Source organism: Zerene cesonia, chromosome 29 (assembly GCF_012273895.1).
Source record: "Zerene cesonia ecotype Mississippi chromosome 29, Zerene_cesonia_1.1, whole genome shotgun sequence".
NCBI classification, from domain to species: domain Eukaryota; kingdom Metazoa; phylum Arthropoda; class Insecta; order Lepidoptera; family Pieridae; genus Zerene; species Zerene cesonia.
Window position 1 is genome coordinate 4,686,188 of NC_052130.1, and position 13,981 is coordinate 4,700,168.

Consider the following 13,981-nt stretch of genomic DNA (forward strand, 5'->3'; position numbering starts at 1 on the left):
CCTGTATTGTTTATACTGAATTTTATAATATATAAATTATTTATATAAATTTCATGAATAGAATATAACTGCCAATGTACCTTATTTAAATGTTGTATATAAATTGTTCAAAAGCGAACGATTATAAAAGTATTTTTTATAAAAAGTATTAAGACAAAGTCTGTAAGTGTACTGTAATTTATTTAACTTATTTATAACTTCATGTTGCGTTTTCTAAATAAAGACAAAATATTTAATTTACGTTTTTCTTTTTTCCCTATTTATAATGCTTGAATGACACTTTTAAATTGACTAATCTTTATCGCATAAAGTATATTGTTTTCTATGAAAAGGACACTGACTTCCTGGACTACTGTCCATTTTTCATCAAATACAAAAATGAATCATGCCAGTCGGTTATCGCGGAGTTATCGAGTAAACCTGAAAAATTATATTGTTAAATTGACCTCAACCTCCGTTGTTTTTGGGACAAAAGTTAAAAGTCATCGATAGTAACGGTATATAATTTATACCCCTATTGCAAATAAAATAATAACTCCTACCAATCTTCACAAACGTACCATTAAAAGTGTCATCGTCAGCCCATGTATGTTCCCACTGCTGGGACAGGCCGCCTGTGCGCGTTCAGATCATAATCCACGCTGGCCAAGTGCGGGTTGGCAGATGTCGTCGAACTTTTGATTCTAAGATATATCGGTTTTAATGTTACACATGCGCGGATAGATTAAAAAATCAATTTATTTCCTGCACGCTCGCCTGGTCTCGAAACCGGACTTGCCGTTTTTAAGTCCGAGGTGCTCACCACTGAGCCACCACTGCTATTACAAGTGTAAAAGTTCATATAAGGAAACGTTAGTTCAAAGATAACAATAATACTAATATGGTCTCTGCGTGTTGGATCTATGTCTCAACGTAAGCCTTCAATAGTTATTCTGCCGGGAGTTATTCTAGTGGTACCCCAGTATTATGGAAAAAATAAACATAATAATAATAAATTCCTTATAAACAAAGTGCAACTTTATAGATATAGCCATGGCTTTTGAAAGGATGCTGTGGTACAATTCAAATTTTATATTTTATACAACTGTTATACTGTAACATGATCTAGATTAACGATTAACTGGTGTTAATTGGCTGCAGGCTAAAGTATCCAAACGGAGTATGCTTGAACTATATAAGGCATATGTTATTACCGTGTCGCATCCTGAATCCAAATAAGGCATAAAGCCATAACATTTTAAGCTTCTAACATTCTAGTTCTGAATTTTCAATTTAAGGCTACTATAAGAGCAAACGTTTTATGACGCGTTTTATCTACACCAATATTATAAAGAGGAAGAATTTGCATTTTTGTTTATTTGTTTGTAATGGATAAACTCAAAAACGACTGGACCGATTTTAAAAATACTTTCACCATTAGAAAGCTGCAACTTCGCTGCGACATAGGCTATATATCTACCACAGGCGAGGCCGGGGCGAACTGCTAGTAATTTCATAATATAACGATCTATATTTTATTTAAAAAGATGTACAATAAGAAAAGTTACTGACTTACGTGGTTCTTAGTTAGTTGTATGTGTGCGTGAATCCCTGTGTGAACACAGAGCTGGCCGGGACCCCTGAAAAGAGACTGTCAAGTTGAATATTCGAGCTCTTCTAGTCCCTTTAAACTTTATAGCAAACAATAAGCTTAAACCAGGCATTTTTAAATTTGTTGATAATCTTAAAAAAAGATGTTATTTTATTCGTTTTTGTATCAATTTCACAACTTCTACAACACGGAACGGGTCGTTGATGTCTTTCTAACAAATAAATTTTGTGTAAGTTAATAATTGTTAGTATACCTACATTTTACCATATCTAATCTTGACTCATGCTTGACCCATGAGTGACCAACGACAAACACAGATGATGCTGCCGCAGTCAACAGGTTTTTTGTAAACTGATGAAATAGATTAATAATGTTATTAAAATAATTCAATCTAAAATCATTGGCAATTAGTCGATATTTGCTTGGCTTGATGAAGTATTTTATAATCCAGCGACGTTTGAAGCCAGGAAACTGCATTATAACGCCCATGCGCTCACTGCAAGTGTGCAAAAAAAGGATTCAGTTTGCGTAAAATTTGAAGTGATGAATTTTCTATGCCAAAACTCTAACGACACAGATTCCAAACCAATCTCAAATTGCTTTCTATTCTTTAAAATTGTTGTATCAATGATAGTGTTAATTAAAATAAAATAATGATAATAGAATACAGAAAAACAACACACAAACTTTGAAAACATACCATCTGCATACATATTATAAATCAGAGCCATCTATCGGTACTTACATAGTACTTCTATTGTTTTGTTTCTCTTGCTACAGCAATAGCACATTGTTCGTAGTAAAATTTTGCAAGCTACTAAGCGTCACCTGCATACATTGTTACAAATAATCCAATGTATGGACATCTGACGGCCTCATACATGCAGTGACGAAAGCGTGAGCGTAGAATCGATGGGTCCTGGGTTCGGTTCCCGGTGGGGACTAACAAGAAAAAAATAATGCCTCCGTCTGACAGGACACAGAAGGCTAATCACCTACTAGTCGATAAAGAAAAAGATGTAAAAATTTTAGCGCCAAAAAGAATCTAAAAAAAATTTTTTAAGTGCATCGTTTTTGGAAATAAAACATATATATTCGAAATAAATAATTGTTAACCGAGCTTAGGAAAATGTTTTAAAGAACTTATATGTTTTATTGGAGTTTATAGGATAATAGGGAATTTAACGAAGATGGCAGATATTGACGCAGACTTTTTTTATTTTTATTTCAGCTTCTCGTGTATTTGTTATATTATGATGATAAATTACCAGCACGATTTATTCCTGAAAAGTGGTTTATTTCATTTTGTTTAGTTAGTAATGTCATTAAATAAATTAAAGACACATTTAAATAACCTGATTGAGAGTTATTTTGTCCCACCTTAGTGTGAATTATTGCAAAAGATTGGAACAATAAAAATAGTATCAAATTACAAATAAAAAATGTCGTAATATAAACAATAACATAGCATTTTCTTGTGTTTGATTTTACGCGAGTATTATACATTTAGGAATTAAAAACTTTTTAACGGATTTTAAACGCGATTTATTCATTATATTATTAACCCGACGTTTCGAACATTTTACAGCGAACGTGGTCACGGGGAGACATCTCAGTCTTAAAAAAGTTTTTAATTTCCAAAATAAACAATAACATTCCATTTGATCCTAGAATCAAAATCTAGATAACAAAACCTAATCACACCTGTACTTAAATCCTAAGACACTATAACGCTAACAATATAAGCATTCCTTCCTATACTAATTATCGTCATTGCGCGTAATCAAATGGAAGTGAACGTTTCCTTTATTTACGAGTTTCATGCGCGACTTGCGTACACACGAATGTTCCGTAATGTTTACACTTGCTTTGGAAAACGCCATAATTTATTGAAGCTTTGAGAAGACGCATTTACAGGCTACTAGCATTCGTCGCGGACGAATTCTAACAAGCACCCGTGGCCCTTTCACTTATGTGGCTCGACGGAAGACAGTGGGGTTTTAGTCGGTAGGAATCTGACATAACCCACGACCTCTTCCCCGGGGGCCGTGGATATCTATGCAAGATTTCCCCACTATAAAAAAAAGGCTACTAGCATTCCGCCCGCGGCTTCGCGCGTGTGGGATTCGGTTATGTCGCTTTCATCTTCCTATTTCAACTCCTTCTATCTTTTCTCGCGATAAAAATTATCCTATGTCCTTTCCCAAGTTCAGTTCTACCGTCATACCAAATTACAAAAAAATTGGTTTAGTGGTTTAGGCGTGAAAGCGTAACAGACAGACAGACAGACAGAGTTCCTTTCGCATTTATAATATTAGTAGGGATATGGAGATTAGGATGGATGTATTCATTTAAATAACTGTAATATTTATATAATTGATATAAGTAGTATAAATATAAGTAGTCTATATAATATCTTAGAAATTAACTATAGTAAAAGTGGCTTGTGATTGCTGTTATAAAGAATTTAGTGCAAAATTATATTAAATAAGCAATATTCAAATAAAATAACCCAGTATGAAATGACATATATGAAGTACAGATACAATTGAAGTTAGTCTTTGTATACTTTGTTCACAGTAATGTTGTTTTTTAATAACTACATTAAGTAAAAATATTAGAGTTAAGGTCTATATTTCTATTAGTTTGTATTTGATTGTCTTTAATAAATAGGATAAAAATTAAAATAAATTACATCTATTATACCATTCTACAATCTTCTAAATACGAAGGATCGCACCGATATTTCTTAAATTTAATACAGTTTATTATAAAAGTCTAAATTTTAAAACAGCGTACGTTTTATTGTACCAATTGAAGCGATTAATACACTATATTATTAACGCTAGTGCGAAAGTACCATGCATGATGAGTTGAGATTCTGTTAAAATAACCAGTAACAATATAAATTGGTTTTAGTAATGCGATAAACTCTTTGCACGATTTCATTAATAATGTTTGCAAAATTAATGTATAATTGACCTTGAAACAGAATACCACTATGATTCTTTATAAAGTTTGTACCATAACTAGGAACGTCGCACGGTTCCATGCACGGACGAACCCACGGGGAATAGCAAGTATTTGTATTGCTTAATAGACGCTCGGCCTGGCTCCGCCCGGATATCAAGATTCCTGGGAGTATAGTAGGGTTATACGAATTTAAATTAATAATAGTTTTTTAATAGAAATTTATCAATACACAACTGAGTGAGATGCATTATTTTTTTTATTTAATGAATTCTTAATACTCCATGTGTACACCCGGAACTGGCCACCTCTCCACTTTTATCATCCGTACGCACACTTACGTCAAAGATTATGTTTTCATACACACAATGCTACATTAGCGGAGCGGTATATACCGACTGAGCGAAGCTAACAATGCAAACATACAAAAATAACAAACAAATTTTGTACGTTGTTTTGTTTTTTTCGTTTTTTTTTTTCGTAATAAGAGTTTAAAAAATTAAAAGTATCATTGATCATAGAAATCGACGGGACACCGTATATATAGTAGCTACATAATATTTATAAAGTATTTTTTTTTATTATTTTTTTATGTCACAGTCGGCAATGGAGCTGGTGGGTCGCCTGATGGTAAGCGGTACCACCGCCCATGAACATTTGTAGAGGCATAAGGTCCATTACAGACCTTACCTCTACAAATGGATTGCCGACTTTTTGGGAAGGGATTAGGAAAGGATTGGTGAGAGGAATAAAGGAAAGGCAGTCCATATCCTTTTCCTTCCCTTCCCAGTGGAAGGGAAGGAAAAGGATATGGGCCTCCGGCTCCCCCACTCACCGAACGAAACACAGCAGAATGCTATTTCTTCTGTGGGGGTTTCTTCCGGTCTTCTGTGGGGGTGTGGTACTTCCCCGGTGCGAGCTGGCCCAATTCGTGCCGAAGCGTGCTCGACTACCACATTAATAAAAAAGTATTGAACTATCTATATTAAAAGCAGTGGTGGCTCAGTGGTGAGAACCTCGGACTTCAAAATCAATAAGTCGGAGCTCGAGACCGGGCGAGCGTGCAGGAAATAAATTGATTTTTCAATTTATCTGCACATGTGGATAACATCACCACTGCTTAAAACGGTGAAGGAAAACATAATGAGGAAACAGGCATGTCGAAGAATCAAAAGTTCGACGACATGTGACATCTGCCAACCCGTACTTGGCCAGCGTGGTGGATTATGGCCTGAACCCTCATAGGAGGCCTGTGTCACAGCAGTGGGAACATACAAAAAAGTTATGATGAATGTACTATCGGCAAACACTTCGACTCGGCAACCCTCTCTTATTATATCGATATATGGCGTGGAGTCTCATACAAATCTGTCTGTACTTAACTCTCCCCTACACTTAGTTGGACAGTTTACAAGCGACGGCATAGTGCTGAATGTTATAATTTTATAGCTCTGTAACGTTCTTAAAAAAGTCTCCTTGTCGTTAATTTGAAACATCAGTTTTTTGACAAGGGCTTGTAGGCGATCACAAGTAAAGTATTAGTACCTGGATGACCGAGCTTTGCTCGGTATTTTTCTTTTTTTTTTGTTTTAACTTTAATTATTCGCCAAAAAATAGTATTATTATTCGCCAATAGATATCAGGAAGAGACATAATAAATTGGGACTACTCAAACGCCTTTTAGCTAAAAACGTAAGTTTAAGTCGATAAAACACGAATATGACATTTTCTAAAAAAGATTCCTAGCTAGATCGATTTATCGCCCCCGAAACCCCCTATATACTAAATTTCATGAGAATCGTTGGAACCGATTCCGAGATTCCAATTATATATATATATATATATATACAAGAATTGCTCGTTTAAAGATATAAGATATGGCAATGTGTTTCCAACACATGTATTTCAATTCAATTCAGATGATTCTATGATTAAAACCTGTATTTTTAGTCTTTCAAACTTAATTCTTATTATTTAAATCCTGTAGTCATAATTCTTCCATAATGATCATTAATATTACGCATCTCTGTATATTTTAATTTTTGAATGTTTTAATCATAGAATCAACTGAATTGTCACTTGCTCTTGTACAGAGTATACCAAAATTATTTTATCTTGGCGGTCCTAACCAGGACAATAAGGTAATATCATGAAATTATTGTGTACTCACCGACCCTTGATAAGTGTACAATTTGTGAATTTAATGTGTCCACTTAAGTGGTTTAAAATCGCATCTAAATGAGTCTGTAACATGTGAAGCTAATATAAGCTTGTTAATAAAAGGTTCATTAGGATGACGCTTTTTAATAATATTCTATAATATAAGCGATTATCCTATAAAATACCGTTACTTCTGCATTTAAGGCAATTGAGTCACGATAGAAACTAGCTCAAAACTTGTAATATTTATACTTGTCACCTTACTAGTGAAGTATTAAATAACCCTCAATCGTAAATGCAGGACGTCTATTAATTTTGAGACGATTATTTTGTAGTCTATTTCGTATTCCACATTTCCAATTTGAACATACAAAGACAAATACATTATATCCAAAATGTTTCATAATATTATACGATTTTACTTGCTACTATCCTTCCAAACGGTAAGGGAAAGCATAATTTCTTATTATTATTATCTTTTACTAACAAATATGGGACATGTATTCTGATTTTCTATAAATAATGTGCAAAAATATAATTCCAGGACAAATGATAGATGGGTTTTATGAGAATTATAGCTTATAACCTCTTGGAAGGCTTGTGTCTGTAAAGTGAGCACATATATTTAGGAATTAATGGTGATTTATTGTTTCCCACAGCGATTCATTCCGTTAATACTATCACGTAGCTTATTTTACCTAAATCTTTAAATAGTTGTGGTTTTCACGCTTGGCTACCGATGTTAGATTAAGCATTATTCATGATTAAAATTACCTTAGGGTTTTGAAGATGAAATGTTATAACCGGGATCTGGATTCGATTCCTGTTTGATTAAAGACGCGATCTGTTAGGGCGTAAAGAATGCAGCGGAGGAAGCAGTATGAAGTAAGAGGAGAGGAGTTTGAGTTTTAGTCCATTACTCACTCAATAGATAGCGAGATTTCGAGAGCCTTCATATTTAGAAATTAAAAACTTTTTAACGGATTTTAAACGCGATTTATTCATTATATTATTAACCCGACGTTTCGAATACTTTACAGCGCGCGTGGTCACGGGGAGAACATTTTAATTTCTAAATGTATAATACTCGCGTAAAATCAAACACAAGCCTCCATATTCCTAAACGCGTCCTGCGTATTTCGTTTCCCTCATCATATACCTACTTTTTCTCCAAAGAACCAACCTTTTTTATAATTTATTTAACAAAAGAATAATCCTTGATATTACGTACTACAGAAAAGTCTTGTACCTATAGATTTCGCAATCCGTTATGGCTAGTTACACGCAAATCATCTGAAAATAATGCAAAAAATAATATCGTCAACATTTAATGACGAACTATTTAATGTGAGGTATATTTTATAGCAAATAATCAAGCCCTAATTAAAGACAATAATACATTTTATCAAATCAAATAAAATTAATCATCAAAAAGTGAAATAAAATAAACACATATAAGGAGCTGTCTTATGTCTAATATAGCGATCTCTTTTAGGCACCCTCAGAGTCAAGATTAAGCTGTAAATAATACTTAAAAAAGTGTGATTTAAGATGTCATAAAAATAAATTTAATTACCTTAAGAATAATATATACATTATGTAAATTTAATGTAAATAGTCTGCTACACGTATATTTTTTTTTTGTATATTCTAAATAATTAATAAATTTGGCATATTGTAAATTATTGTATTGATACCATACATAAATAAATTCACAAAATCACTATATAATACTACATATATCATTACAGTTACATTATAACCCAACACTCTCTGGCGCAGCTTTGCCATTTCCCCTATTTTATATGACCCTATATAAGATTATTAAAACCTCTATAAGAATATTATAAGCGGTGATAAATAAATATGATCCATACGTAAACTTATAAAATTAATAGCATAAAAATGACGTGATCTGGTGTGCTGGATATTTATGTTTCAGATAATTTGCTCTCATCCTTATTTAATTAGTTGGATTTCAGGGACACTGGTTATATTTTCTTATTTAAATATAAGTACAGCTTATATATTGATTGGTAAAACTTAAAAATGAAACGTAATTTTTAAGTTTATATGAAATGAGAATAATATTCAGCCCCGTCTCACGGAACCCAACAAATGTTGTGAATACTGACACGAAAATTACCCACTAAATAAGTAATGACAACTTTTTTATAGAAAACGAAATTAGATTGCGGGATATATCGGGGGAAATTGCTTCGAGATGCTGGCATCGTTAACGCGAGACACGATGCGTGCGGGCTAATCATATCAGCTCTGGTACCGTTTTTATTTGGGCGTATTTGATATTTCACCCATATCGGAATTGAAACTAGCCGAGGTAGGTTCCGCAAAGCCGTCCAACCGTGAATACTCTGGAAAAACGCAAAGTTTATAGCTACACATGTATAAATATAACGTCTTGTAACGATAGTGATTCAGTTTTACGCGATCGCTTGCAACAAAATGATGGATCGAGGCGGGGTGAGACAGTAAGGGAAGAAAGTGAAGTGACGGCGATTGTGCAATCGGTGACGGCGCAGTAATCAACAGACAATTAACTGGACATTATGATGTTTAAAATGAGATTAAGGTGTCAAACGTTAGTGGTGTTATGCTACGTGGTGCTGACGGCAGCTGACCGCAGGAATGATTTAGCGAAACTCCTATCGTTGAGTGCATCGAACGGTGATCGTCCAGCGGTCAATGTAAACGCGTCTGATATACCGTCGAGCTATAGCAGCCCATACGTATCGGCTAGGACGTCGAGAAGTCCTCCTGAATTTCAGAAGTATGCATTCCGACCGCGCGCTTTAAATGCAGAGAAAGCTGTGTATTACGCGAAGGACAACTTGAATATGAACACCTATAAATCTGAAATACTTTTCCCTGGTAATTATATCGCAATTGCCAAAGAGAAAAGTAGTGAGGATCGTGCCAATGATGCTGCAGTTTCAGGTCGATTTCAACCGCAAACGATACCTCTCACGAGGGACCCCGGGTTCGAAGCTAGGTCATTGGATGATGATGATGATGATGAAGAAAATGAGAAACCGGAAGAATTCTCTGCGCTGTCCGCGACGAGAAGATCGTTGTCATGTGGGTATTATCTTACGTTTATCTAATTTATTTTCACATCCAATAATTCTATCTTCAACTGACAGTTAATCCTAACACATGTATTTAATGCAAGAAATACACCAAATAATAACACCTTTAAAACATAACCATTCAACCAATCAATACAGAAAACACGACAGCATAATTTTCGTAAAGAAAGCTGCAAAACTGTTCTAAATCTAAGCCTGAGTATTATCTAGGTTTAGCCTGATTGCCATCTATTATTCCTTCACCGTCCAACGATTTGCTCTGAACCGCAGAAACCTAAAATTTCATCGTCGCTAACCAACAATCAGTTCCGGTTGTGGACAGCAAATATAGATATACGTGAACAACGGTTATAACAGTATTAGTAAAATTGAAAACTTTCTGCCTAATTTGGAGAAATGTATTGTTTCTAACTCAATTTATGGGTATAATAATGTGTTCTTTGAAACGAAGTGACTACCGGTCGTAGCCTCAAAGCCCCAAAAAAAGAAGCCCCAACATAGTCTCAATTTAATTATTTATTATTAATAATATTTAAGGTATAAGCATTGCAAAGACGTCTGAATTTTTTTAATCTGGATTTAGTAATAATAAGTCTAGAATACACACACTCGCACGCACTTGTCATCCATAAAAAGAAAGAAATGTTTTAGTGACATATTATAATTAGGTCTTAATTTAACTATTCCCTCTTATATTTGTTGAGATAGGAGGATTAGATGGAAATTTCTTGAGTTGATGTCGTTTTGACATTTCGGACTACATAAAAAATTGCGCAGGAAATAAATCCACAATCTTAAATCGGCAAAAAACTTTAATATTATTACAACATCAGAATAAAGTTTATAAAATACTACCAAAATATTCTTTTCTACATAAATCTTCCTTTAAATATTTGCTCAAATTATTTTAAAGCAAATTAATTAGCTAAATTTATAAAGAAATAAATTAACGTTAAAGCAATCTTTTTTTATATTTCGTTATTCAACAGAATCGAAAAACCCGACCTAACGTAACGTAATTGTACTGTTTTTAGTAACCGAATGCACAAAGTTCAGTGTTCATCTTAATTTAAAGTAATCATAATTTCCTCATTATAATATCGCAGGTTTTTCAGCTTCCGTATAATTTTACGTCTCAGATATCAATTTTTCGTTCCTCATAACATTAGTGTAAACAACATGTTATATGTATTTTAAGAACCAAAGTAAAAGAAAAAATACTCTGAAAACTTTTCTATATAATAAATCATGCGAAGTGTCCAGCGTACATTTGCCGAGGCCATACCTCTGCAAATGTTCATGGACGGTGGTGATCGATTGCCATCAACGGATCCACCAGCTGGGCTTCCCGGTTTAGTATAAAAAAGTACACTACTTCGTACACTTTATTCGACATTCCTCATAGTTTCTAATTTAGACAATTACTACCTAAATAAACAAATAATTAATAACGCTCGCGTATCATCATCAAATAAATATAATATTAACTCAAATATTAACACATCAAAGCCAAGACAACTTATTAACGCATTAACGCATCGATTCCCAATTGAAATGTGTACTAAAAAAAATGACGATAGCAATACTGCAGTTTAATATCGTTTTAATTAGGTAATATAATAGTAGCGTTACTAAAAACTAACATTTCCGTATTCAAACCTTCGTGTTGTTTATTAAAATGCTCGTACATGAAACAGTGAAAATATTTGTTCAATCCACTTCAATTATTTACAAAATTGCGTGATGAATTATCCAGTTTTGGTCACGCATTGCGAAGCACCGTTCCTCATTCCTTTGAAATCGTTGATACATGTTATGTTTGGTTGACAGTTCACGTAGTGTATGAAATATTGTGGGTACATTACTTCAGCACGTGCTCCGTATAATTTGATATCTATTTCCATTTGATTATGTTAATTTTCAATAATATTTAAAGTTAGTGAATATAGCTTCATTACGCAATACTTATAGTAAACTATAATTTATTTTGTAGATATATCATCGCCTGAGCTAATTTCACGTAATTAGGAGTTAACAAACCCAAACTCAAACTTGACACTATTATTTTTATACTATATGCATAAACTTATAATTCAAAACGGGTATCTTGATAATATAAGGTCCCGTAAACAATATTTGTTAATACTGGCTACTAACTAACTGTAATAATGCGATTATCTTCGTAACATTCATGACATCTTTTTTACTTTTGCATAAATGATTCATGGAACACTTCGTAAGAATATTAAGTTTGTTTTTTTTTTCATTTATATGCAAAATAACTACTAGAATTTAAGCTTTAAGCTTTAGCAACTAAACCATCTTTAAAAGAGACCACATGGGGGGCACTGGCTTTCAAATGAAAAAGAATAATCAAAATCGATTCACCGACCTGAAGTTCTGAAGCAACAAACCCAAAAAAAATTATATCAATTGAAAATCCTGAAATATCATTGACACAATTTCTCATAAAAAAAATATGTTCACCGTAAATATTACAAGATCTGATTTGTTTCTAACATGCTCTATGTTCTTATTATTGTCAACGATTATCCGTTCATTATTATCTGCTTTCAGGTTAAGCACTAAAAATTAATTTCCCGTGACTATGATAGAAAAATGCTGCGCACGCGCCTATTCACTGAAGATAGTGCTCTTAACGATCGCAAATTACACCCATGTAGTTAATTGTCGAACAATTTGTTGAGATCATTGTTTTAAATTGATCGCGTTATCTAATATATAAATTAGAAATATTTTGCAATGAGCAATGACTCAGGGAAAAAGACAAACATTTGAACAGGAGTTGAGATTTTCATATATTGGTTGTGATAACATCAGTCCATGAAAAAGTTTTATTTCCTGGGACATAAAAGTGAATGATAATTTTAATATATATAAAAAACGTGTCACGTTGTTTGTCCCCAATGGACTCCAAAACCCTAACCATGTGCATTTTTGACCAAATTAAAAGATGAGAGAAGAGAATAGTTTGTATTATTTCAATTATGTACAGTAAATGACATCCCGGGTGGAGCCGACGCATGAATATCTTTTTTTTTTACATGTTGCGTTGAGTAGAAACCCAGCGGATTTTATAAAGTGTAAACTTAAATATCAGAAAAGCAAATACATTTGCATTCGCAAAAAGCAGTGGTGGCTCAGTGGTGAGAACCTCGGACTTCAAAATCGAAAGTTCTTCAAAGTCGGGGTTCGAGATCGGGCGAGCGTGCAGGAAATAAATTAATTTTTCTATTTATCTGCACATGTGGATAACATCACCACTGCTTAAAACGGTGAAAGAAAACATCGTGAGGAAACCGGCATGTCAAAGAATCAAAAGTTCGACGGCATGTGACGTCTGCCAACCCGCACTTAGCCAGCGAGGTGGATTATGGCCTGATCCCTCATAAGAAGCATGTGTCCCAGCAGTGGGAACATATATGGGCTGATGATGAAATAAATTTCCATAAATTTTATGAAAGGTTTTACAAATCTAACCAATTCGTTTCACATTCCAGACATCTTCGGTGGTGGTGAAGCGGAGGCCGAGGAAGACGAGGAAGAAGATGAAGTCGAAGACGAAGACCATCTAGACGGTGAATTCAAAGGAAAGCACAAGAAGAAGAAGAGTAAACTGAAGTATAAGAAGCGATACTCCAAATACATGATGCCCCTACTCATGGCCTACAAATTGAAGTACCTAGCAATAGTACCAGTCATGATCGGAGGTCTGGTGTTACTGGTAGGGGCTACCGGCTTAGCCGGGTTCTTCTTCGCGCTGTTTGCAGCGACGATGGCCCTACAAAAGGGCGGATATTAATAGAATAATAAAGTCGACGTTCTCGAGGCCATCTTTATGTTAACAAATCAATACTTTGCCCGCTGTTTTCAGTTCTGTTTGTCGTCTATTTTCCCATTTTTGATAGTAATGAATCGTATCTGTCTTGATACGTTTCCCATTGCATTAGGGCATTTTATGTCATTATTGTCACTGTCTCTGATTTCAATACAAATGTTCGCGATTATATCGCCATTGTAAATAATTTTGTTAAGGCGTAATTTAAGTTATTTATTGAATAATTTTTGTAACTTTGTATTATTGCGTATTAGTTTATTTATGTAGTTACCATTAAATATTGTTCACTGA

At 34.0% G+C, this 13,981-nt stretch overlaps 1 protein-coding gene across 1 annotated transcript; it reads left to right on the top strand.

Moving 5' to 3' along the window:
- The first annotated feature begins 9,133 nt into the window (after window positions 1–9,133).
- On the top strand, window positions 9,134–13,981 carry LOC119837745. The gene is made up of 2 exons (XM_038363477.1): window positions 9,134–9,820; window positions 13,353–13,981. Exons 1-2 carry the CDS (start codon window positions 9,292–9,294, stop codon window positions 13,652–13,654), a joined length of 831 nt encoding a protein of 276 aa, XP_038219405.1. The 5' UTR covers window positions 9,134–9,291; the 3' UTR covers window positions 13,655–13,981.